The sequence below is a fragment of the Ischnura elegans genome, chromosome 1 (assembly GCF_921293095.1).
Source record: "Ischnura elegans chromosome 1, ioIscEleg1.1, whole genome shotgun sequence".
NCBI classification, from domain to species: Eukaryota; Metazoa; Arthropoda; class Insecta; order Odonata; family Coenagrionidae; genus Ischnura; species Ischnura elegans.
The window spans coordinates 142,054,586-142,081,600 of record NC_060246.1 but is presented as its reverse complement, the minus strand read 5'-3'; the positions used below and the strand labels follow the sequence as shown (position 1 = coordinate 142,081,600).

The window sequence follows — 27,015 nt, the reverse complement described above, 5'->3', positions numbered from 1 at the left end:
ACTTGAAAAGCGGTGGAAAACTAAATCTAAATTACGAAATTACACCCACTCACAACAAATGTAAACATCTGAAGGGTAGACCCGAAATGCGTGGTACGCGGTATATATTTTTCTATATTGAATCGTTTTGTGATTAAAATAACCCTTTTGAAGTATGTTTATCAGGAAGAGCAAAAGTTATTTTATTGATGAACTTCGTAGCACAGATATTAAATGCCTGGATATGAAGTTATGGAATTGTGTCTCTTGGAAGGTACTTCGCTGCTCTGACTGTTCGTCAATATTTTAAATTTCTTTTGGAGCAACATTATGTCATCGATCAGGAAGTGAAATTTTATGTCTTCGTCCAAGGTTTCCAGGAAATCAAATCTGTGATTATTGTTTCCCGTATCGCAGTTATGGTTCCATTCAATACTTCTCGCCGAGTTAGCTAATAACCGGTATTTATGCATTATAGTTTCCATTGGGTAATGAAAGAAATCGATCTTTCAGATTCATTTGAATTTTTACGCAATAATTGTAGTCAAAATGTGGCCGCTTTTGCTATTTTGGGATGACCGTACCGTTTCCGTGCTTTTATCCATTTTCTTTACCATCTTCATTTTCCTTGGAGCCAGCGCGGTAGTGAAACATTTTATCAAAGACTCTTATGTTCCAATACGGGATCTTTCAAAGAAACATAGTTGGTGTTTCTCCAGCTTGTTTTCCAAGGTATGTGATGGATGCTTCATTGTGAAAAAGTGGTATTATTATTATATGAAGTGCTGTACCGTAATCATTGTTTCTAAGTGTAATAATAGTAAAATACCTACATTTCCTTGGCAGCCTTCATATTGCAGCATTTGCGAATCCTTGATTACAACGGGTGAAGGAGCGTACTGTGATTGCTGTGGCGTTTACGCTGATACTACCTGCATCAAAAATGCCAATAAGCTTCTTAAATGCAAGTCTGTTAGTTGCAGCGATAAGACTCTAATGAAACATCATTGGATCAAAGGTGATATATTTTTTCATTGTTCCTCACTTCCTTTTGCCTTTTCGCTTGCTCGTATTAGTTGTTTGCTCTGCTTTCATTTTACAATATAATCGGTTAATTGTTGGCAATAAAATAGATGCATGTGAATATTTCGTCGACAACCCTAATGTTACAACCCTAAGTTTTATGAATTTGGTGTGTTGGGGGCACAATTTAAATTATATTTTATTTTAAAAATTCTTCATTATTGTAAGTAAATACTTAGCAAAAGTTTTGCATAGTATGTGCACTTTTCAGAAATAGATGCACCTTCAATAGATATCTTAAAAAGAAGGTCTTTGCGAATATATGAGAAAGAAGACACAAGTGGAAGAAGCAATAAGAACTTTATGGAGATTGGGATGGGGAAGAATGTTTATGGTATCAGCTGTAGCATTTCTGGTAATAAAAAGGGGATAGGAGACAGTGTATAACTTCTATATGTAAAGGCAATTTTACATAGGATGGAAAAAGTGACACTTCCTGTCAAGTCTAAACACTTAACGATTTATAGAGTGATTCCAAGTACATAATGGTTTGTTCATCAACATTTTTGTATTTGTTCTTTGTGTAGACTTCCACGGGATGATGATCTAAGCGAAGCAGTGTTTCTTCCAGGTTATACTCATCACATATGTGCTCCTTTTTTTTTAGGATTTCCACTGTTTTAGCATACCCTCTCTACTTAGTAAGTGTTGCATCCATGCTTTCTGTGTCTTTCCCATCTTCTTAACCAGGTTTTCATTGTTATTCACCATATGTCCTCTTTCCTTTTCCTATTCATGCAACTCACCTTCAAAATTCTCCTCCCTTCTCACATCTCAGACAGGCTACTCTTATTCTCCTTCCTCTGCATCCATGTTTCAGCACTGCAAAGCACCAATCTGCATAAGCATCGGTTTAGCTTGGGGATGCCGGTGGTGCCTTAAACCCCCCAAAATAATTTGAGTGTATAAAAAATTTCAGTATTACCTACTCATGTAAAATGTCATCAGAAATTATGCTCAATTTACACTCTGAGGGGGTTATCTTTAGAATACTTCTGGGGAAGAAACACCCCCTTTCGAAATGGGGTTACCTCCCAGACTGCCTTGAGCGTGGGTAGCCCTGGGTACCATGGTCCCCTCTCAGCCAAATTCTCTGGCTTCACCCATGTAAGCTTTACATCCTTGCCCTACCAATGTATAAATACACTGATTGTTTATTTTTATATGGGCATTGATATCATGACAATGTTTCATATTATCATATTCATTTTGACTAAGTTTTTCACTGTCTTCCAGAATTTAAATTTGTTTGTGTTGTATCAAATGATTTTTGTGTTTGTTTTAGAAATTGCATTGTGGCCAGGTCAAGGTTTCTCAAATCCGGAAATGTTTTCTATGAAGTTCGATATTGTTTATTGCAGAAGTGTGGTTCAATTTCATCTTGTGATTGCGTAAGGAATAACTGTATGGTTTCATAGAACTTTTTAAATGTTTTACCATAGAGTAAGTCTGCACTTACTCTATGCCTTTACTTTAACTGGAATGTCTTTTTGCACTTATATTTTTAAAATTAATTCTATCTCTCATATTTGAGTACCTTTTTTATCTTTCTCTTGGCCTATTTATTTTATTAGGGAGGAATGAGTAAGCTGTATCCCTATATTCAGAGCATCTATGTCTGCATATTATCATTGTGATTGTCAAAATGAATATATTTGTTGATGAGAAGTTGCATATGTGTAAAATGACCATGTATGATTTCCCAATTTCAGCTGCTCCATCATAAATTTTTAAGACTGAGAAATCCTTTATTGTGCTAACTAGGAGAGTTTTTATAAATGCTAACTTTGAAATTTTAGTTGCAAGAGTGTTCAAATTTATCATTTAGGGATGGTTGTACCCATTGCCAGGCATTCAAGGTATAAAAAATAAATAAAAAAATTTCCATGAAGACTGAGCTGAAATTTTATTACTTTAAATTCATACTGCTGTTATTAATGTTTGATACTGTTTCTCTTTTTCCATTTAAATTTCTTCTTAATGGAAAATTTTCGAGTCTAGCCTTGTTAAAAAATTTATTGATAGATTAACAATAGAAAATTTTTAATGAAATGTGAAATATAAATATGTACATAAAAATTAACCAACTACATATGTATGCTACTTCAAACTTTTATCAAAATAACTTTTTCTATAATGTGAAATATACCAATGTCACTGCTATTGATTCAGTTTTTCTATTCATGAAAAATATAGGTAACTTAAATTGCATTTCAGCTTTTTTTACATTATCTAAGTTTGCATATTGTTGAATTAGTAACTATTAATGGATCACTGAATGAGTGCCTCTGCTGTATAAGGGTGTCCCTGGATCAATCTTGAAATTTTTGTTTCATCTGTCCCTTAATGCGGTTTTGGAATTGGTTTTCTATTTAGGAAACTTACCCCTGGCATCTGTATGTGTGGTTTGTGATGAAGAATGTGGGGTTGAGCCAGGACTAGTGGACTACCAGTGTTGTTGGTGCCAGAGAACAGTCCATGCTTCTTGTCGCAAAAAGTTTACTGAGGTTTGCCGAATCTGTTGAATCACATTTATTATCACTTGTGTTTTAGTGCTTGCTGCATTGTAATTTAGTAATAAAGTTCTTACTGCATAGTCATTGATCTGTAATATCATTATCTTTCAAACAGAAAAACTATCTCTAATTTTGTTTCTTTTATATTAAGTAAATAACCCTTTAATCTACTTATGGATGCTGGCCTGATATTCTCTTAGGTTACTATCTGTGCTTGATCCATTATTTTTTTTTATTTAATTTTATTGTGCATGTTGGCTCTACTGAATTATTTAGAAGTTCTGTGGACATAGTTATTTAACCCTAATGACCTTGCTGTTACAGTGTCACTCAGAACCATCCAGAAATCATTTTTATTGTATATAATGGCTGTTTTTTGGGTTTATGTTCTGGTAATTTGTTGTATTTTAATGCCTGTTTCAATTTCAGCTGTTTGAAGAGACATTGAAGTGGTTTATCCTGTAAGCTATGCTTATCTACATAGAATGTATAATAGATATCATGTATTATGTAGTTATGGTTTTAATAGGGATGGCTTGGGAAATTATTTTTGGAGTTTTCAAAAATACATAGGTTAATGTTTGGAGGTGACTGACTACCGAGGTCATCAGTACCTTAAGGGAAGGCAAGGAAGGGTGGAGAGAAACCCGCCATCACATTAGCCTGCTTGTAATGGAAGGCATAAAGGGGACGATGGCTGAGCATCCGATCCGACGAGTGCTATACCTTTATGTGCCCTCCACAAAGTACCCATGAAGTGGGAAGACAGCACTTTAGCCACAACACTAACCCAATTCCCATGTACGTTCATTACAGGAGGTTTTCTGCTCTGCGTTAAATACGGGAGGGGCTTGGGAGGCAATGCTTTGTAATGAGATTTTTCTCTATGTAGGTTCATTATAAATAGGTTTTACTGTAATTTTTGATATCTTCAGAAGACTGACTGGTCCTCTCAAATCATCATAAATTTGCCAGTGGAAGCTGACTTTAACTGATTTGTACTCCACACTCTCCCCTTCTTATCTCTTTGAGTTGTATCTGGCTCGTGAATGCATCCCACTGCATTCCTAAGGGGACTCCTTTTGCTTATGCATTTCTTATGTTTTATGTTAACTTGATCCCTAACGTTAGCCTCCAACAACTAGTATTGAAAATATCTCAGTCTCTTATTTGTAGATTTGCCCAATGGCATTTGTCTCTGGTGTCATTCCATGTGCACATATGGTTTGTTTTGCTAATTTTATCATCTCAGATATTTATTTATTTCGCTCAAATGTATATGGATGAAATTGATGTGCCTCTAGTATGTTTGCGGGCAAAGTGTTTATAGTAGGCCTTAGCAGTTTTTTAAGCAATATTTTTAATAAATGATCTTGCTGGATATAAACATTTGAACTTCACAGGTAAGGCTGGAAATTTTAGAGTGCTCTTCAAAACTGAGAAAATGCACAGTGGTGCATTTCTTGCATAGGTTGTTGAGTCTTGAAGAAGCTGAGATTAATTGGGAAGATAAACATTGAAAGAATGTGCATGCTCAGATATTCTCATAATATTACTGTCGTAATGTGAACTGAACTTCAATTCTTTCTCAAGTTAATTAAACTACAGCATACTCCCGATTATCCGGGCTGATGATAGGGAGAGGCAGCACAAATAATCGGAAATCACGAATAATCCAAACTCTCACATGAATATCATTTGATTTTCATAATTCATATAAACCAAACGATTAAATATCTATGCAAATCGTCTTTTATTTTAGATTGCTTTCCAGAATCATTAAGAGCTTTCTTTTCCCGACCGCGATCTTTTTAGCAGCGAAAACGTGATTGTACTCGCATTCCTACTGCTCCGTGTCATACCTGGTCTCTGAAAACCACGCATCCGTGGCTGTAAGATCATGGATCCAAAAAGTGGTTGCCGCGAATGCTTCAAAACCACTTTGCGATGTTTGAAACTACAGTGTCAGGCACCATGCCACATAGTCGCGTCTCGCGCAGATTGTCCAGGATGTAACTGCTGCGGGATGCGGATCTGTGATCACTGAGCATGATCGCACACCACGATGCTTGGAAAACAGGGATACGGAACTCTTGTGAAGGCAATGGGCACGCAATCACTCCATCGTGCATAGCCATCATGAAAATTGTCTTCACAGGCGAGTGCCCACCTATGACTCATGCTATCGCTACTTCCACTTCCCTTGCTGCCTTCACTTCTACTATTCCCTTGGTCTCCAGTTTGACCTTGACTCGTTGCTGCATAAACATCCCCGAGTGCAATGAACTCTCCGGTTCCAGTGGGCCGTATTCAACCGCATGTGAGGCCACGGCAATAATTGCGAATTTACGATATGAAATATGAAATTAAAGATCTTTCATAACATTTTTCCTAATTTACGATAGGTTAAACATTGAAGAATCTGTAAAAATTAATCTAGAGTTATTTTCCTGCCGCTGATCGTCGTCAGCACTGCTAGAGCAGACGTCCTAGTAGACTTGAAACTTTCCTTGTCAGCAAGTAAGTAAAATAATTCCATTAAAGAAGGGAATTCAAATAGAAGTAATAAGCCCGGTGTAGCCTAGCATTAAATTGCCAATATCCCATTGTTTTTGTATCATTTTAATTTTTTTGAAAGATCATGGAGAACATCGAAAAAGTGCACACATAAGTTAGATAAACATGCACGGATAAACCGCAGCCGGATAATCGGGAGTCTGCTTTATGTGAATACTCAAATTTGGTTAATGAAAAATATTACATAGTACCGAGAATTAGGGCAGGAGCAAACTTAACGTTGCCATATGTATATTGCCGCCCTAGTTTGTCACTGAAAATCTACGAATTATGGGTGGCTGCAGGTATTTTTGGCCTGTTGCTGAGACAATGTACCCACTTATTTGGAAGATATTAAGGATAATCTCTTCACAGAAGCCGTTGGCATTCTAAGCTACCAGGCTGAATGAGACACGGTTGGTGGAGGGCACACCTAAAGATATACTCGGAAAATGCGTGAGGTTTGGCAACACTGTTCCACAAGCCAATTCACGATGTTAACAATACAGAGGTCGGAGAGCAACTGAAGTTCTGAAGCGCTAGGCCATGTCTGCTGTCTGATGATTGGCAAAGGGAAAGTTACATGTCGAGAAACCTTTCCTCCCCTCACCCCTACTCAGTGGCACAGCGAGGGTCTTGGGGGATAAAACCAGAGCTCAGAGAAATTTTTAAGTTTAATCCATTTCACTAAATTGGCTTGATATTACTTATAGAAAAGTGTATATATTGATCAAATATCTCTCAGAAGGGCGTAAAACTCACCATTTTGAACCATTTATTTAAAAAAAAATTCTATGGGAGGGTCCCACTACCCGCTTACCCTGGCAGGTATTCCATACCCTATGACAGACCAGTGTATTGCGCCTAAAGCCTCCCCTAGCCTTAGTTCCAAGCTGCACCCCTGCCCCGACTTGCGTTAGCCACACCAGCTCACCCACAAAGATGAAATGAACAGAGTTTAGAATGAGGCTAAGGAGATGCTCTGAGGTGGTGCATGGGATGAAATGTATTGAAGCTGTAATCATGTGGGATTAGTTATGAATTTGTGCATGCTTGATTCTTGGCATGAGGTTTCTATTTAGAATAATGGACACTCATGTATTTGATCTTTTTCTTTTAGTAGAGAACTTTCCTCCTTTTCTGTCAGCATTATATGTAATATCATCTTGTTTTTGTTCGCACTTATCGTTAATTTTTTCTCTGCATACATGTTTTTTGAAAGAAATTCTTAAGTTATATGTATTTAATTAGAAAATGGTTTTATTTTACAGCTTGCTCATAATTCCAGTATCCTCAATTTAGTGTACTGCAAACATTTTTTTGTTGTATTTTTTCTATGGGTGGGTTGATTTTCTTGTGATATTTAAAGCTTATAACTGATAGATCATGTTTTAACTGTTGGGCTATGTTATCTGTTGGAAATTTGGGCAACGTTTTCCATTCCTTTAGTTTTTGGAATATTATAAAACTTTCACTTCCGGTATAAATTTACTGTTCTGTTTTGATTTGAACATGTACCTTTTGTCAAGTTGAAAATAATTCACTGAAAGATGAAACATGCATTTGTGTGTAATAAGGTTTTATTTTGGAAAAATTGTTGTAGAAACAGTTGCCACTTACCCATGATGACTGTTGATGTCATGATCTCAAACGATTTCATTGCATTCTCTAAATTTTTGCTATTTCAGGTGTGTGATTATGGCAATTTTCGAAGCTTTATTGTCCCACCTACATCTGTATCTACTAGAAGAGGTCGACGAATTAGTAGGAGGCTCACTCTGCAAGAATTAAAGCCCCCTGCATGGCCAGACTGGTCCCCTTTGATAGTTTTAGGTAAAAATATTTTAATGCTGTTAAGATCTATTTTCAGGGGTTTTATTTAGGATAATTTTGCAGGATTAAATTTGAAATGTGTAATGTTGTTGAAAAATACAAGTGCATTTTCTCATATTGACTGAACATTATCTCAAGGTTTGATAATCCATGTTATATTAGTGGTTGGGGTAAAACCTCTGTATAAAAATTCTACGGGACTGGGAAAATGGCAACTTGGTTTTAAGGAAGTCCACTATACAGAGGTCCATTGTGGGTTGCACTGTTGCTTGATGTTCAAGTAGATTGAAGATGCTTTCATAAATTTAGCAGATATACTCATGGCTAAACTTAAAGCCACTTAGTGAGTCCATTGGGTTATGGTTGGTGGGTGGAGCTCTAGGTATAGAGGTTAGCTACAAGATAAATGAGTTTATAGGTTGAATTATCAGTTGTGGACAAAAAGCGATGGGGATCTAAGGGGTATTGATCTCTCCTTGGGTTAGGTAGTCCATTGAAATGATATCAAAAACTGTGAAGATGGCGAGTTGAGGCTACCAACTATAATGCCTCTCATCACCTGGCATAGAGGGCAATTACTCTTTTTCATGTGTCTAAAGGTGGAGATGATATTGGTCACTACAGTGACACATATTTCGTTATGGACATTGTAACAGTTCCTTAAATAGCTATAATTTGGCGATGTGAAAGGCAAGGTGTAAGCACTGCATTATTATCCTGGGGAGTTGCAACAATTCCAGTCATTGATGCGTAGTTTTCCGCGGCGTTGTCTAGATGATGTCTCCATGTTCCTGGGCTTCACCGCGTGGATTTTTCTTTATGACGACAGTTTCTCCGGTATTCCAACCGGCGTCTTCAGGTCGATGACATCGACCTGAAGACGCCGGTTGGAATACCGGAGAAACTGTCGTCATAAAGAAAAATCCACGCGGTGAAGCCCAGGAACATGGAGACATCAATTCCAGTCATTTTTATATCATGATTTGATGGAATTCTCTCGTAAAGTATTCTGTTGGTAAACAAGTTTTCCATTTGATTCTCCAGGTGGGGACTACTCGAGAGGGTAGATTGGTCAAAGGTTATAGAATGTTAAGGATAGGGACATGGAATGTTAGAGTACTTTGTACTTGTGGTAAATTGAAAAACTTGAAGGTAGAGATGTGAAGAATGAACCTCAATCTATTTGGAATTAGCAAAATGGAGTGGCCTGAAGAAGAAGATTATTGGAATGAAATCTACGGAATGATACACATGGGAATGCTATATGGTAATGCTAAGGTGGGTATAATGCTTAGAAAGAGCACCAGATTGCTGCAGTGTAATGAGAGGCCAGTAATGGCTAAGAAAGAAACTGAACCCATAGTGCTGGAGTACCTGTAGCTACTGCAATGGTGGAGGTTTACATACCTACATCAGATTATGATGATGAAAAAGTAGAAGACATCTACCAAGATTTCACTGAAGTAATCAAGTAGGTAAGAGAATAGGAAAATCTTATTGTTTTGGGTATTTGAAATGCTGTTGTCTGTGATGGTCAAGATGGAAGAATAACTGGAAAATATGACTTAGGAAATGAAAGAAGAGAAAGGTTAATATTGAATTCTGCACAGAACACAGGCAAATAGTTGCCTACACATTACTGTATGGACTCATGTAAGAGGCTCACTTTTTTCCTGGAAAAAGCAGCTGAAAATAAGGGTGTGCCTCTTAGACTGTATAAGGGAAGAGAAGTCTAATGAAAACCTTAATCGGAAGACAAAACAACATAATCAGCCATATATTGAGACATGATAGCCTGATGAAGACTATTGTAGAAGGACAAGTAGATGGCAAGAATGGGATAGTAAGACCTTGAATAAAATATAAGAGCAAGTGAAGAAGTGGAGTAGAATTATATGGGACTGAAAATATTACCTGATAGGAGATTTTAGTGCAGAGCTGTTTCAAAGCAATCTCAGGATTGCTGACCAATAATGATGATGATGATTATAAATTGACTCATGCTCGGAGTTTTTTAGAAGGAACAAAATTTTTTTACTAGGGTGACAAATATAACATTTCTCATGAAAATCGATCAGGCTTTTGGGCAATCAGGTTAAACTGAATAATAATAATTTCTGAATAAGTGGGGATGCCTTTCAGTGAGAAATTCTGACCATTCCTTCTCCTCCTATAAGTGACTATCATTCATTTGTGCTAATGTGAGTATCACTGGGCTGTGCCACCACCATTGGCCCTTAAAGGCACATCATCACTTCTTAGCTCTTGCTCAGTGTTTTTTTTTCACCTTAGGAGTACCAGCCAAAGTATGCTGATGCCTTTTTAGAATATTAAAAGTGCCCAAATTATTGCGAAAACTGCTTTGATGTAACCTTTAGAGCACCTTTTCACAAATTCACCCACATGAAATTTTCTACTGTTAAACATCAGAAGTTGAAATTAATATTGAATTCACTAAAGGGTGTAGCAGATTAATATACAGAATTTGAGCCTAGAATGAAAATCCAAAATAAGTACAGACTTATTAGGTACACCAAATGAAGTTCAGAAAAACAAATTTTGACTGAGTCACCTTTAAAAAACCTTGTGTTTTACAAATTTGTGCTCTATTTTACATTTTACACTTTATCTTCATCAGTTCAAAAGTTTTTTCTGTAAATCTTTGAGCGTACAAACAATATTGGCATTCTGAACCTACTTCATTTGATTCCTCATGGAGAAATACATTGAATTGGATTTTTCTCATTTACTTGGGGCCAGAGGAGACTTTTTATGCATTGGGATGAACTTTAGTTGCAATCAGAGATTGGTAGAGCACAGTATCACTTCAGTTTCCGTGTTGAGTGTTTGTGAAGCTGTTTATATTCTTTGGTGCATTAAATACAATTAGATGGGGGTTATATCTTTCAGTTCATCCCTTTTGGATACTTCTATGTCAATGACATTGCTACTTATGCGAATTTAGTATTTGAAATAGTTAGCGATATCGAATCCAAATACCTATCAATAAATCTGATGTTGGCTCTTCATTTCAGCAAACAGGAAATCTGGGAATAATGATGGTGAAAGGATAATGTCTCTTTTCCGAAGATTTCTCAATCCTGCCCAAGTGGTAGATCTCTGTGGTTGCACACCAGTGGCTGCACTCCAGTGGTGTTCTTTGCTAGGTTCTGTGAAAGCACAAGTCTTGGTTGCTGGAGGAGATGGGACAGTTGGATGGGTTTTGAATGCAATTGATTCCCTCCAGTTGAAGGTAAGCTAGTTAGGTTGCTTTCCTTTCTATCAAGTGGTCCTATAGGGAAGTTGTTTTTTGATCATGGAAATTCTGGAATACTGTCAATTTTTTTCTATTATGTGCAATTTTTGAATTATTTACTGCCTCATTCAAGTAACTATTTCTTGACATTTTCCTGTAAGTAAGAACAGATATTAGAGCTAAGTGTAAGTGCTCATCAGAAAATGTTCTGAATAATTGTGATATTATTGTGAAATGTGTAGACCTTAGTGATCCAGCACCTATCAAGGTAGCAAAATTTATTGTTATTGTATTTTAGGTACCACCATCTGTAGGCATTATTCCATTGGGGACTGGAAATGATCTCTCGCAAGTACTTGGTTGGGGAAGGACTCATACTTCAGATTTAGATCCTACTGTAGTGATGGAGCAACTGGAGAATGCGACTGAGGTTTCGTTAGACAGGTAAGTTGTACTCAAAGATGTGTTATTCATTTGGGAAAATACTGTGGAATGTTGGTAATTCATTATGTGGAACAAAACTAAACAAGTGATAATTACATACTTGGTAACGGAATACGAAGAAAATTTGACATATTAATTGTTAGGCATTGCAATTTTGAATGTCATTTCACCAATACTTTCAGAAGCGTGGGTGTAATATTTCCTTTACCTTGCTATTTGCTTTGGAGGTGAAGTATACAGTTGCCATTTTAGATCGAGCGTTAGAATTCATCACTCACAGCTGTAGCACCAGGAATGAGAGAAAAAATGACATTGGTGGTACATATTTCTTTTCTTAGAAACTTTTATTATTTTTGTTCATGTGTATATACTTTTTAAGTTTCCCAAAAATACTGATATTTACAAAAATATTTGAAGACACAAATGTGCAAAGAATATGTTCAGGAAAAATAGTTCTAATAAAAATGGGAAAAATCCCATGCTATTACATGTATTTCCTTGTATTATTAGAACCAAAAGCTCTGAATTATATATTAATCTTATGTGGTGAACAAAGTTTACTATGTTTTTTTATCTTTCATTTTATTCCAGCAGTCTGCTTAAAATATACTGAAAACTGCTTGCTGACTAATTTCCCCAAATTAGGAAAAACATTGGAAAAAATTCCGAATGGCCAATGATTATTCTTTCTAAATCTTCATTAAATTTGTCTCTAAACATTTTTGGCTTTTGCAAAACATCTAATTTTTTATGTAAAGAAAGGGGGAAGGTGCATTGGAATGAAAAAACATGTTGTTTTCTTCACTATCCATAAATATCTCATAACTTCCTCTGGTAAAAAAAGTAGATAATGTTTATCTTGAAAGTAATTCTCATGGGAACGTTCATCCGAAAAAAATGTTATCTTAAAATAATCCTGTCTCACTTCTCTCACAAAATAACTGCTTTACCTGTTTTTTTTCTGGTAAAAATAAAAATTCTTCCTCTATGGCAGTATATCTTTTTTATGTTTCTAGGATGGAAGTTTGTGGTTATTTTTAGTGTTTACACTACTTGCATTTTGAAAAAAACTCAAACTTAGGAAGTAACTGATACTTCACTTGTTATCATTCTCAATGCAGAGTTGAAAAATATTGTAGCATTATCTTTGCAATGGGATGAAAATTATATTAGTGTGCTGTTTTCCGTTTCCTGACGACCCTGGGATATATCGTGGTTTTTTATCTCCTTCGTGTATTGCACAACCCACAGGAAAACCATGTGTTCTTCAAGACTTTCTTTGAAGTGGAATGTTTTGGCTGTGGGAGGGGGTTCACAAGAGTTCTACTGTGGCACCGACTTCATGGGGCCTGAGGGGGCCCGAACCCCCTCAAAAATTTGTTATTTGTGTCAGCCTTGTCAATTTTCCCCAGTCTCTCCAGATATCAAGATTTGAGTTGTCAGGGTTCTAATGTTAATCAAATGACTCTTCTTAAATGGTTAAAAAACTTAAAATTCTCTACGTAAAAAATTTCACGGGGCAAGATCCCCGGTTTGGGCGTCCCCAATATTTTTTGTAAGTCGGCATCCCTGGAGTTCTACGTATTTATATCTCTGAAATCATGCTTGTGCCTCTTGGTGTGGGTAAATTGGTCCATTTGCACAATTAACACAAGCCAATCATGTCATATGGACTTACAGTTGACTTGGAATGCACGAGCAATACATGAAGGTTGACTTAGAAAAATGATTGATATAGCTTCGCCGGTTTTGTGGGCTGGCTTTCGAAAGTGACTCTACTTAAATGGATAATATGCATTATATCCACATTGATGGAAACTATGTTTATGTTAGTTTTGTAGTAATATATATGCACATATACATAACTGAAAAATTTTCAACTGATGTAAGTTGAATAGGAATAGTGTTAATGTTACCTAAAAAAAGTGTACGTATTACTTATGTGGCTTTTTTTTAATGTAATTTTTCAGGTGGAAAGTTACTATTCACCCAATGCGCCATCTACCCATGCACCACCCTTTGAAAGAAATGTTCATGTACAATTATATGAGTATTGGTGTTGATGCCCAAGTCACTCTCAACTTCCACCGAGCCAGAGAATCTCCATTTTACATATTTAGTAGCAGATTTTTCAACAGAGTAAGTTGAATGAAGCATAGCAGAATCAAAGTGAATGCTAATGGAAATAAATGATGAACTGTATTCTTGTATGTTAATGGTTTGAAATAGTGCAACTGAAATTTGGTGGTATGTACTCTCAAAAATTGTCATCGTAAATTTAAGAATTTTTTTAGCACTTTATGAAGAAACACAATATGGAGTAACTTTTTGGGTATCAATGTAATGCTTTATTTTATTTCATTATCAAGGAATCATTAGTTGGTAATAATATTCTAATACATTGGATAAAAAATAAAACAAAATGTACTAACTTATTATGATTTTAAATCCAGTCCACGCTCAAGCTGATATATCGGATAGTGGCAGTTTTCACCTGTAAAGCAAGAGCTGATGTATCAGCCCGTGGCACTAAGAGGATTAAGTAGAAAATGGGAAAAACCGCGAAAGAAATTATCTTAGTATGTATTTGAAAATCTCCTGAAATAAATTTTATATGAAATAAACTTAAAATTTGTTATATAGGGTGGGTATTGCTATTCAATGTGTATATTTGAAAATAATAGTGAATTCCTCAGGAAAAATTTCCCAAAAAAAGATTCCTTCTTTCAAATGAGTGCTCTGCATTTTCCAGAAAGAAAGTATATTATTCATTAGTATGATACATACTACATATGATGTTCAATCAAAATTGATGAAATAATTTTAACTCATTCAGGTTTATTTTGTTGCTTTACCAACATAATCAATGGTTTCTTCTTATTTTTGTCACAGTTTTTGTACCTCACTTATGGCACTCGGGAAGTGATGGAGCATGGGTGTAGAGACTTGGATAAACAGTTGGAAGTGTACATTGATGGAAAGCTTGCTGTTCTCCCTCCTGTGGAGGCACTTGTAATACTCAACATTCAGTCATGGGGAGGTGGAGTCCGTCCATGGGCAATGGGTTCAGGCAAGTATAAAAAAGATCTCATTTCAATTCAGTGTAAAGATTTTTTTATCAAAAAAATATGATTGCATGCCGTGAATAAGATTTCCATTAATTATCACTCTATTCATGTTAACGGCATCACATTTACTCCAGTCAACATCATTTCTGTGCTGTGAAGACTGCAACATTGTCTAAAAAAATGGACCTTATAGGCCTGATTGTTCATAATGCTTTCTTCTGTAGTCTTCTTAGTAAGAATTGCAGAAGAAAAGAATTTATGAATGCACAATATCTAACTGATAAGGCTATTTACTGTACTATGTAAAGGTTTAGCATGACATGTCTTTTAAGTCTTCAAATTCTTGCTCACTCTGTTAGTAATGGGAAGGAGTTATCTTGGCTTTTTCATACAAATGGCTAATAGTTGCAATTTCACCTTTGAAAAAAACAATTATGTATGTATCAGATCCTGCCTTACAACATAAAAGGTTTCTCAGAAACGAGTTTTCTTTGTCTTCTTCATTTCGGGAGGTATGATAGTCAGGGTTTTAAAAGTGCCAGAATTTGGGTCTGTAGATAGATATTGAAATATTGTTCAGTATTTAATGATGGGTGGCAAGAAATTTGGCAATAACATCGGACTGCTTATTACTTAATATGGCATTGGATCATATTTAGTATTCCATCCAATATAAAATCCTAGATTTTCCTCTTTGATGATTTCATAAATTATATTTCAAAACTATTTAGATAGCTAATATTGGTAAAATGATGACACCTAATGTAATTAAGAGAGATTTGAGAAGTGCAGAAAGTCCATTTTAATCTTTATAATTCAGCGATTGACTCAGATACATCCATTGCTTTGTTGGCAGGGAAAATTACCTTCCCATTAAAAATAAACTATTTTGGTGACTTATTTTCTGCATTACTTTCAAAACAGCTTTATTGTATTGTATTGATATCATATAATTCCTTTGCTTTTTATTTGCTTTTGATCATGGCTTACAGCAAGTATGAAATTCCTCACTACAAAAAAAATAGTACTTGTTGTAATGACTGAATATTACTAATTTTTTGTAATTAAAAAAGCTTGATCCACCTTCATTGTTGGGAATTCAAAATTGTACCCCTTTCCTTGCCTGAGTATGTATTTGAGTCATCTCTAATTTAAACTGTAGTGTGAAGCAAATCTGTAATAACAGTGGTGTGTTTCAAAGATAATGTTTTTATCGGACGGCTTCTCCTGTTAGAAATTGTTGGATGGATTTGAATGCTCCAATGTATGTGTTCCCTTCATCACAGTCTTTTTTTGTAAAGAAATTCTGGAATCTTTCAGTTTCTCCGCATTTCATGAAAATCCTATTCATCTTTTATATTCAGACACAGAAAATCGTTGAAGATGAAAACTGATTATATATTCAGAAGTAAGTAAAAAAATTGGCAGAAAATGGCTTTCAAAATCAAGAAATCAAATTCTTTTGTAGTTAAGAAGGAAGTATGATTGTTCTTTGAAAAGCAGGGAGTAGAGAACCCAAAATATCTAGTACAGGCATCCCCCGAGTTACGTAAGAGATGCGTTCCGGCAGACTATGCGTAAGTCGAAATTTACGTAAGTCGAACCTTTGCGTTGGCGCTTCAGAGATTGCTGTATAACAAGTTGTATCGTAAAGAAATGAGCGCAACCACATACGCCACCACATCCATCGCTAGAACTGCAAATTTTCACGTTGATTGCTGACTTGGGATTTATAAGCGATTTTTCTACAGAAATTAATGAAATTTCCTTCGAGGAATGACAAAAATGGGTCACTTTGTTATTTTTAGCACGTAAAAAACTCTATAACTATTCGATATTTTTTCTACCATAGGTTGTACGAGCGAATATCTACTTCTTCGCGCTCGCATTCGAAAATTAACGTAATCATTTGAAATACGGTTATCGCTTACGTAAGTACGGATTTACGTAAGTCGAGACATACGTAACTCGGGGGATGCCTGTAGTATGTTCATGACAGATGCTATTTGAATTATAAATGAATTTGCTATCCATCCATAGTGTGCTACTTCATTGGTGAAGCCATTGAATTTCGGCTATGAAAGATTTTAATTTTTGAAAGTAAATGCCACATTTTTTTAATGCTCAGATTCACTTATATTCCAATCAGGTTGTGACACGGCTCCAGTCCAGGACTTTAGTGATGGAAAGCTGGAAATTATGGCTGTCCATTCCTCTTTCCATATAGCACAGTTACAGGTTGGCTTGTCTGAGCCAATCCGTATAGGCCAAGCATCTTCTGTTAAGGTTAGTATTTATTTGTCTATTTCAACTAAGCATTGAAGTTCAGTTTTCATTGATTCATATTGATTGTAATCTTGCATCACATTAGTTTTTTGTGATGTGTGAATTTTATGTTGCGTAAATCCACTGTATTACATAATAATTTCTTTATATCTAAAGATTGTAGAAATCCATAGGCATAAGAAACAACCCTGATAGAAAACTACCTAGTTTTCACCAAAGATTAACAATATGGATGGTCAGATCGGATACCACGGGTCCAAATATCTGCGGATATTGCCCTTCATCAGCTACTTTGGATCAAAAATTTGCTGAAGGCATCTGATCTGGATCCGAAATTTTAAATTTATGCTTCAGTGAATGCTGGGTCCCATACAAGGGATTGGAAAGAGTTCCGATCCTACCTTCGCGTGTGCCGTTGCACTATGATGCTTGTCTTTCTCATGAAACATTTTGAGTAAAAGCTCTAGTAGGGGTTTTGCCACAGAATTCCGGCCATGGAAATTTTTACGACAAAATACATCAGGCATGTAGTGTGATTCTTACTAAGAGATTGAACAACCATCGGGAGAATCTCAATGCCATAGGATAACAATCATGCCAAAGTGACTACGTCACAGATTATAAATAAAACACCCTTGGCCCTCCATCACCCCATGCCTCTGATATTTTTTTTCCTTTCCGAGACCACACAGTCCATAAATCATTATCTTCAAAGGAAAATAACAAGTTACACAAGAGCAATGGAAGCATGTTTCATCGTAACCCCATCTCACCCGCTGACCTTTTTCATCTTACCTACTTCAATTTTACATTTCTGGATAAAAAATGGTAGGTGAGTGACTTACTGGACCCAAAGATGTGTCGATTGTTTTCAGCAATTGGATGACGTGCACGAGATTCCAAAAAGAATGAGACCAAATGCATTTCATTCCTAACATGCATACATATTTAGGTTTTTTTAAGCTCAAATTGATTGAAACAAAGTTTTTTTTAGTGATAACAAGGCTGTACCAATATTCAACATTGTCCAAATGGCACAATTTTCCAAGAAACAGGCATGGCATCAGTACCGTCAAACAGGAAAATACGGCCTGGAAACGCCAACTGTATATATCACATAGGTCGCCCAGCTTTGCTTTGAAGGCAACGACGTCACAAATAGCAAGATCTGACATGTTTGTCTTTGACTTTCTCATTTGTAGCCTTATTTGTTGAAAGACAGGGGGAGCACTCTCCTTCCCCTCCACCTATCTTTTAATTTCTTCTGCTGCCAACCACTTCATCTCGCTGAGTGGTTGTCTCGTTCTGTTCCCGCAACTTATCGCACGTGATTCTAATGTTGTTCTAAACATTGTTGTGTTGCATATAGGGCAGTTTCAATTTAATTTAATGATACACCAATTACGAATGTCTTTCATTCTGTAGAAACATTTTTATTGACTTAATGAGAACCATGTGCGTGCACTGTGACATGAAGCTATCGTGAGGAAGTGCAAAATCCACCTCACCACAACTGAAGCATTTGCGGGTGAAAGACAAGTCATTATGTGATGAGAAAGTGACAAAATTTGGGTGAAACTTATGTGAGGAATATTTAAATTCAGTCAATGGTTAATCCGAAGATTGAAACCTATTTTCATTTCCAAAAGCAAGTGTCGCAGTATAGATCCTGATCGTGTAAAGATTTTATCATTAAAAAAAATTATTTGAAAGCTTATAAAAATGATTTTTAATCTGTAAAAATATTAAAATGTGTATGTAAATCTAACAAGCATTCCTTTGATGGTATGTACTCATAAGAAACTTGAATAATTACTTCATTTTATGGCAGGAATTCGAAAATGCATTTGAATCCAAAAATATCCGAAGAAAAAAGTCTAGGATCTGATCCAGATCCAGGGGGGGGTGTGCTTGAATCGCTCGAGATAAATTCCGATACGTAACCAAGGACTCGCCCGGAAAATTTCGATATGGAATGTGATTTGGTGTGCTTGAAACGCTCGAGATGAATATTGCTCGGGATCTGCTGATTCCGTGCCGGAATGAAAGTCGAGTGGTCGTAGTTAGGTGAGATTATAATTCCGTGTCGAAATCTTGAACAATATGGCGGATGTTATGGTTTATTTGCGGTTGATGAGAGAATTAGAATAGGAAGAAGGTGAAGTTTTTGGACGAAGGAGATACTTCAGGGAAACAGAGGATTCCTTCAATGTGAGCGACGGCGAATTTAAGAGCCCTCTTTGTCTCTCGAAGGTATTGACAAGAGATTTGACTGAATCTCTCACAGATGTCATTCCGAAGGAATATCCTCATCGCTTTCGGTAGAAACTAAGGCGAGTAACATTTTTGCTGAAATCCTATCAGGGTAATGTGCCTATGATTAAATTTTATTAACCTAATTAAGTCCCTTCATCTTGAATTCTTTGAGTTTCCTAAATTTTAAAAGCATATTCATTGCCATAACTTCAGGTTATGATGCAATTTCAGATTTTTGCACTACATACGCGGCTGCGCGTGTGATGTAGTACATCCAGAAACATTATGTTAATTTTCGAAGACCATATAAATTAACATGCTTGAAAGCACCACTGTACGCGTTGAAGAACCTGGCACGAATATCGAATGTCTGTGTGCTGTGGTTAACTATGTTTCCTGTTGCTGCTGAACGAAATCAAAGGATGTACTTGAAGGTGCATTTAGTAATTTTTGGACGCCGAAAGTTACTTGGAAGAGTTCTCGTTATTTATGCTTACCTTCAAAGTTAACAAATGTGGATTGAAACAAAATAACGTATCTATAATGGACAGAAGCCTAATATTCACTGAAAGTTGTGACAAAAATGCCTTTTTTGGGTTCAAGGAGTCTAGATTAATTAATAAAATGCTATTGCATACTGTATTTCAAGTGGTTGAAATAAAAAAAATCTTATTCAATCTAGAGATTTCATTTAATTTCACCTTCCCTAGTAGTAATCCTAATTTATTTTTACTCTTTTTAACCCTGCTAGTATGAATATACTAATTTTTAAAGAATATTAATAGGGGAATAGTTATTAAGGTTAATATTTATGATTATCATGAGAATGCAATTTGGATGGAGGTAAACAAATTAGTTATTAAACGATTTTAATTTCTCCGGGTGAATACTATTGATGAATTCTTTGATATTGATGATTCTTTGATGAATTCATCTCGGGTTCTCAGCCAGGTGAAATTTTGTGAAATTGGACTTTCAAATAGTAACACGACCTTGAAAATGGGAGAAAAGTCGTCTCTCGAAGCGTTGGCTTATACGACAGAATTAACCTGGCTGAGAATCCGAGAAGAATTCATCAATTTAGTTATTGGTTATAGGAGAGGTATTCATATGAAATATTTCAATGGTAGAATTAAATTATTATATTAAACACAAATAATCAAATACAAAGTTTGACAACTAAAAATTAATTTTGTCGATCTTGGCCTCCATGTTTACTAGTTTTAGTTCCTCCCTTTCCAATCTAAGCAATTTCGCATTAATTTTTTTTTGTTTCCTCTAGTTGCTTCACTTCGGGTAGAATACTTTTTTCCTGTAGTAACAGTGGCTTCTCTGGAAGTCTTTCAATTACTCTACACTGGTGTTGGTATCTGAAATAAAATATTTTGTAAATAATATAATATTTTTAAAAAGGGCAATGAGGGTTTTTAAGTTCGTAATGTTAATATTTAGAGTATTAAATTATTAAATTACATAGTAGGTATCATATGATTTTACACTATTAATACCAATTTTTGGAATAGTATTAAGGTAATAACATTGTGTATAGAAAATTATTATTCAAAGGATAACTTTAAAAAAACCTCACCTCATAAAAAATCACTGACTCGTTAACATTGAAATAGCCAAGTATTGCATTTGCGCTTATTATATCAGCCACCCGCCTCTGGAAATATTGAGCTACTGGAGCTCCACTCGCGGTGGAGATTACATCTTTTGATAGGGCGGCTGCTTTGCCCTTGGAAGCATATTTATGCATATCTTGCGAAGACTGCAAAAAGATATATCACTCATGATACTGATACATTGTTCCATTCAAAACTATTAAAATTATCGCCAAACAAAAATATGCGTAACACTTCATTAACCGAATCTATTTTATTATTTATAAGGCGAAAAAGTTATACAGCACTTACAAAATTGTGAGAAGCTGTGTCGATGATTTGTGGTTGAAAATGATAAGTTTTTACTTCGCGATACATACATTCATTCAATTTTCATTCTTTCCTTACTCCACTACTCCCATAACCTCATATATTCTTTAAGTTTCAGCTGGTTTCAGCGTCACCTCCTGCCAATGCATTGCTCCACCTTTGGCAGTAAAATTATTTTTTAGTTTTCCGTTGTTTATGCTTTCATTTTCTGAAAAGTAAACACTGATATAAAACATTATATATTACAAGCAATAGAATCAAAATTGGTTCCAGTTACTAACCTTCACAAATTGAAGAAGTATTTCCTTATGTTGTTTAGTTGTATTAATTTATATCAGCGGTATCTGAATTTCTGCTGTCGATTGTTTTGTAAATATTTGTAGGTTCCGCGTTAACAACGGCCGTATTTACGTCCTCAACCCGACATTGCCACGTCTATCGCTCGGGTTGAATCTAGATAGCAACACTCGAAACCGACAATCGGCTAGAAAATTTCAAGCCCACCAAATCCCAAGCAAAAAGATTCCGACACGGAATGAGAGATCGGGATTATTCCGTGCCGGAATTAATCCCGAGCGATTCAAGCACACCCCCCCAGGTCTGAAAAGAATCCTGAATCCATCCATCCCAAATTAACAATGGACTCCTGTCAATTAATAGTTACATTGTTGATTTATACAAATGGGAGATATAAAATTATGTTAATTAAAACAAGTGTATTGTTACCTTTTTAATCTTTTAAATGGGTAAGCCTGATCATTTTGAATTATGGCGGGCCAACATAAGTTCAAGAGCCTATTATATATACATATGTACGCATGTATATTTTGAGGTCAAAATTATGTGATCATTATTGTTGAAGCATATACCCTCAATTAAAACATTATTTCTTTTTTGGCAGATAAAATTGAAGGCACAGGCTCCTATGCAGGTAGATGGTGAGCCATGGGAGCAACCACCTGCTGAATTTGACATTGCACTGCACAACCAGGCTCTGGTTTTGCAAGTCAATGAACCTCTTTGAGGACTCTTGTTATATTCAGATGTCATTCCTCTTTCCAACATTATGTACTAGTAGAAGAGAAGAAGGGTTATGTAATAATGTTCAGGATTCTCTTATTAGTCATGATCTTTTAATTATTTCACTCTGTGATTTTAACTTTTAACTCATATGCAGTATTAATTTTCAGTAAAATCTCGTTATTTTGAATTTGACAGTTGGGTGTCATGATGATGTTTAAATTAGGATTTTGAAATAAGAGTTCGCTATCATACCAAAAATATTTACTATAATTGGATTTAATAATTCTCTACTGTGTTTTGATTTCTTCTGTGTGTAAATGCTTTAAGAAACTGGTGCGAGGCCTGGGTTTGGAGATGACAAATCACAGCAATGAGATGAGAATGGTGGATTATCTAGTCTATTTACCTCCGCATTCCAGTACTCATCTCTTTTAGATGCTGTTGTTTTTGGTGGATAAGAGGTGTAGAGAAGGGCATTGGTTAAAGCTGATGTTTTACATCATTTCATATCAATAATGGTGGGTGACTTTACGGGACTTTTTTGTTGTTGATCCTGTTCTCTCTTTATGAAATAATGTAGAATGGTGTTTTCAGAGAATTGAGTGATTGAGTTGTTTGAACTTCTTTTAAACACATTTTTAGAATCAGGGAAAATGGGACCAAAGGTCGTGTCATGGAAGAGTTCTTTCCTCTGTGGAGTACATTTTTGGTACTTTTGTAGCACTTATGTACTATCTTTCTTTCTAAAGCTGCATCATAAGATGGCCAAAATTGTATTTATTCATACCCAAATTTTTATGATAGAAAATTAATTTTTAGAAGAAATGAGTGCAGTAGATTGCTAAGAAAGCATTCTCTTGAGTACAATAAGTCCTTATATTCCTTTAAAGGCTAGATTTCCGTATGATACAGTTGAAATTATTGAAAATATATTTTAAACTAATGGGAGAGTGGCTGAAAAGGGAGGATTTATGTATCTTTGCAATTTCTCTTTCCCTAATATCTGCCGAATGTTTTTATGAATTGCGATATTGGGACTGAATGAACTTGTCTGCGAAATAGGACAACAAAAGTCCCACAGCATAGACTTTTGGTATTAATTGTCTCTCTCATTCCATCTTCATCCTTCGACTTTCTAGTTTATGAATGAAAATGACTATCAATTTTCTTATAACGGTACATTTAAGCCAACGTTGTACAGCCTGAGGGGGGAAAATTCAGTCCAATAGTCAAAGATTATAGATAATTCATCCACAGTCATTTTTGTTGTGGTATTGACTTCTGTTTCTATAATATGCTTTCTTCATGAAGAGCCTATTTCATTGAAATACATAATGGTTGTATTTTTTCTCTATCATTAAAATTGGTTGACCATAATGTGTAACTTAAGTAAAATTCTAATTCATGGTTATCCATGGTATAAAGTGTCACAAATGAAATATGTTCATGTTCAGCAAATTATTTAGTTTATTGGGAAAAGGGGTTTTACTTTTGTGAAAATATTTTTCAAAAATTTTCAAAATTTTCTGTGCTAATTATGTAATTACTAATGTAGTTGCTACATTGCTTTCAAGAATGGCTGGTTTTGTGAATAGATTTTGGTGGAATTCTTTGATTACAAAGGAATAACCCATTAGACGATATAAAATGGAATACCGATTTTACTATACATAGCTGTAATTCAATGCAATAATTTGATTATACTGACATGAGATAATTTTTATGTGCTTACTGGCTTTCAGGCAATATATTTTACAGCCAGTAGTTTAAGAAACAAAACAGAACGATGAATGTAGAAGTTCAATTTATATTCTCAGTATAAATTTTGCAAGTGAATAAATGTTTCTTTAAGCATCTCATTTTTACAAATTTCAAAGTATATAACGGGATTTTACTGATAATGAAAATTACACGGTGTCTTAGTCCAATATTTCTGGAATATGCACTGTTTCTCTCATCTGTTGATATTCATTTTGTTAACTGTGCCAAAGAATTTCTAGGTTTCTGCCTTTTCCTCAGAGCTACTTGGATTTGTAGTTCCTCATCATCATCTTGATGTATATTTATTGTGTGAGAAATGGAATGATGGGACTGTGATAAATGAAATTCTAACTATATTATGTTTGTTGCCAAAGAGGCTTTATGCTAATATTTGAACAACTGGTGATGCTGGACTTAAAAATTCTGCTGCCATTTCCCTTAATGGGCTTTCAGTTGTGAATGGTAGAGTTGATTTGATTTTTTCATATTCAGGGAATACAAAGATAGATAAACATACACTCATTCATTCCGGAGTATATCTCGTTCACATGGTCATTGAGCAATTTCTAATTTTGAATAATGTTTAAATAAGTCTAATTCCTTCATTGCATTAGTGTGGATGCAAGAAATGTTGAGTGCAATACATAGCAACTTTGGTAGTATGTATATATTTTGAAGAGTAACATTTTGTGAAAGAATTTTCATGATCTGTGCTTGCATGAATCTGAGACCTCCTTTTGGACTTGTGCTTGGAAAATAATTTTTGAAATAATAATTTGTAATGATTAATATTGAATCCTTAAGGCTGCAGTTTTTGAAAAAAATCATCCTAGCATCGAATAGAATGGACAAATATGTAGCACATGCAAGCACAGTATTGTATTCAGAATTACATTGTACTTAGATGGTACCCGAATGCAGGACTTAGCTTCTGATTTTAAGATAAGCCATCTTTTCCTAAGTCCGGAGAGAAATAAAAGTCTCTTACATTAGATCTTTGCAAGAATGGTATTTTAAAGAAGAAAGAAATGAAAAAATAGGTGGTATGAGGAATGGTTTATGATTTTGGCTCTTTGGTGGTTATACTTGTATTAACACTTATGCATTATAATTTTCGTTTCATTTGCATTTTAGATCTTATAAAAGGGTTTAATTACAGCAAAACAAGGTTTTGTGGGTGCATATGCAAATTGCGCTATTTTTTTCCTATTCCTATAGTCTATTTTCTGAATGTATGCTGGATTATTCATTGTCCCAAAAATCCTATTGTAAAATATAAATTCTAATTATTGTGACATCTCAGTTACGTTTTTACTGAGAATGAAATGAACAGATTTGCTGAGTTCCAACCAGTTCCTTCTGACAGTTATTCAAATTCCTTTTAAAAAATAAAGGTGATTGTCTTTCACTTCCGTTTTTTAACATAAGCCCCTCTGAGAAATACCTGTCCATATTATAATTATCATATTTTTACTGAAGATGAAGGGAAGTGATGTATGAGAAACATGTTCTGGTGTGTATTTATTTCATGGTGTGTATTTATTTCATGGTGTGTTTTTTTGGAGTTCATAGTGTATTTTGAAAAGCATTCCTAGACTGTGAAAATAAGGGTATTTAAATATTGTTTGCTATGAGATCTTTTCATGTCTCATATTTTTTTGCCTGTGCAAATGTTCTTGATTATTAAGATGAGTGCTATTTTGCTAAATACATGCCCACTCATAACTGTCTGAGGAATCTGGTGAACCAAGGATTAAGATAATTTTCTGATGAACACTAAATCATCAAGGTTTCTCTGTTAGTTCTCATTTTTTTGAATACGAGGCGAAGGTATCTAAATAGAGGACGTATTTCTACTGCATAGTGGATGGAAAATGGAGTAAATGCCAAAGTTTGCACGTAACAACATATAGTTGTTGTTGGTTGTCTTTATATGCATGTAATGTTAAGAATGCTTATTATAATGAATGGCAGTCATGTACTTTATTGGCAGAGTTGCGTAATTGGCTATTTTAAGTATTTAATGGAGTAATCATCTCCTTGATCCTCATGTTACCCAAAGAAATGTATTTTATTGTCTCACAATTGAATTGAAATAACACATGTAATGTGGAATTTATGTGTTAAACTGTCACTTAATATAAGTGTAAGTAACCTAATGGTTTTTACTAAAAGATTATTGCGTTATCTGTACTATAAATGACAATGTTTTGTGAACTTACAGCTAGGGGCATGGGTGTAGCCAGGGGATTTGGAGGGGGTGGGCCATAGGACCTACCCTGGATCACCCATCTTTCAAGGTGACTGGGAAGTACCTCCACTTCACAGGGGAGTATCAAGGCTTGTTTGTGGAAAAAGTGAGATGATTGATGTCAGATGATGAAAGATGCTTGCAGTCACAAGATGTGGCAAAGTATCCATTAAACGGAAGGTTTGTTTGTGGCTTATTTTATAAGGAGGACATTTATCAGTGTACTTGTTGAATGATTTTCATTCAATTTTGAAATGGTTGGGTGTTACACCTTTGCCTTGTTATCAAATGAATAACATATGTTTGACATATTGTCATATATGGTTAGGTACTACAATGAAAGCACTTTGATAGTAATTTAAAAAGAGATAGAGCAGGTTTATGATTTTTTTGGTTTTGATTTTTTTGGAGGCTTTGGAAAATCCCAATTTCCTTTTAAAAACATGTGGTTTATGCATATGAAATCTCTTTTGGATGAAAACTTGTAAAATTATTTAAAATATTAAGTGACAATAACGGTTGTGTATGAATCAGCTTTAACTTAAATGAATAAACATCCTTGGGCTACATGCCAAGTTGGAATTAGGCATTATTATCATTTAGAGCCACATTTTTGGCTTTATTGTACCGGCATTATTGCTTCATGTATGAGTAAAGAGTAAAAATGTTGTTTTATCTACAGTGAGGCACTTGAAACAGAAAATGTATATTTCTGTGTAAATTAGAGTAATCAACTCCTGCCAAATAAATTGTGCCTACTCTTTGTCAA

General features: G+C 35.1%; 1 protein-coding gene across 1 annotated transcript; it reads left to right on the top strand.

Annotated features, from left to right (window-relative positions):
• Window positions 1-390: 390 nt before the first annotated feature.
• LOC124171135 (diacylglycerol kinase epsilon) lies at window positions 391-27,015 on the top strand (the record flags this gene model as incomplete). The annotated part of the gene is made up of 11 exons (XM_046550276.1): window positions 391-467; window positions 618-711; window positions 826-997; window positions 3,439-3,569; window positions 7,823-7,967; window positions 11,003-11,220; window positions 11,522-11,667; window positions 13,638-13,806; window positions 14,560-14,737; window positions 16,885-17,021; window positions 22,113-27,015. Coding segments are annotated over 11 exons (1,590 nt in total), but the record flags the coding sequence as incomplete, so codon positions are not given.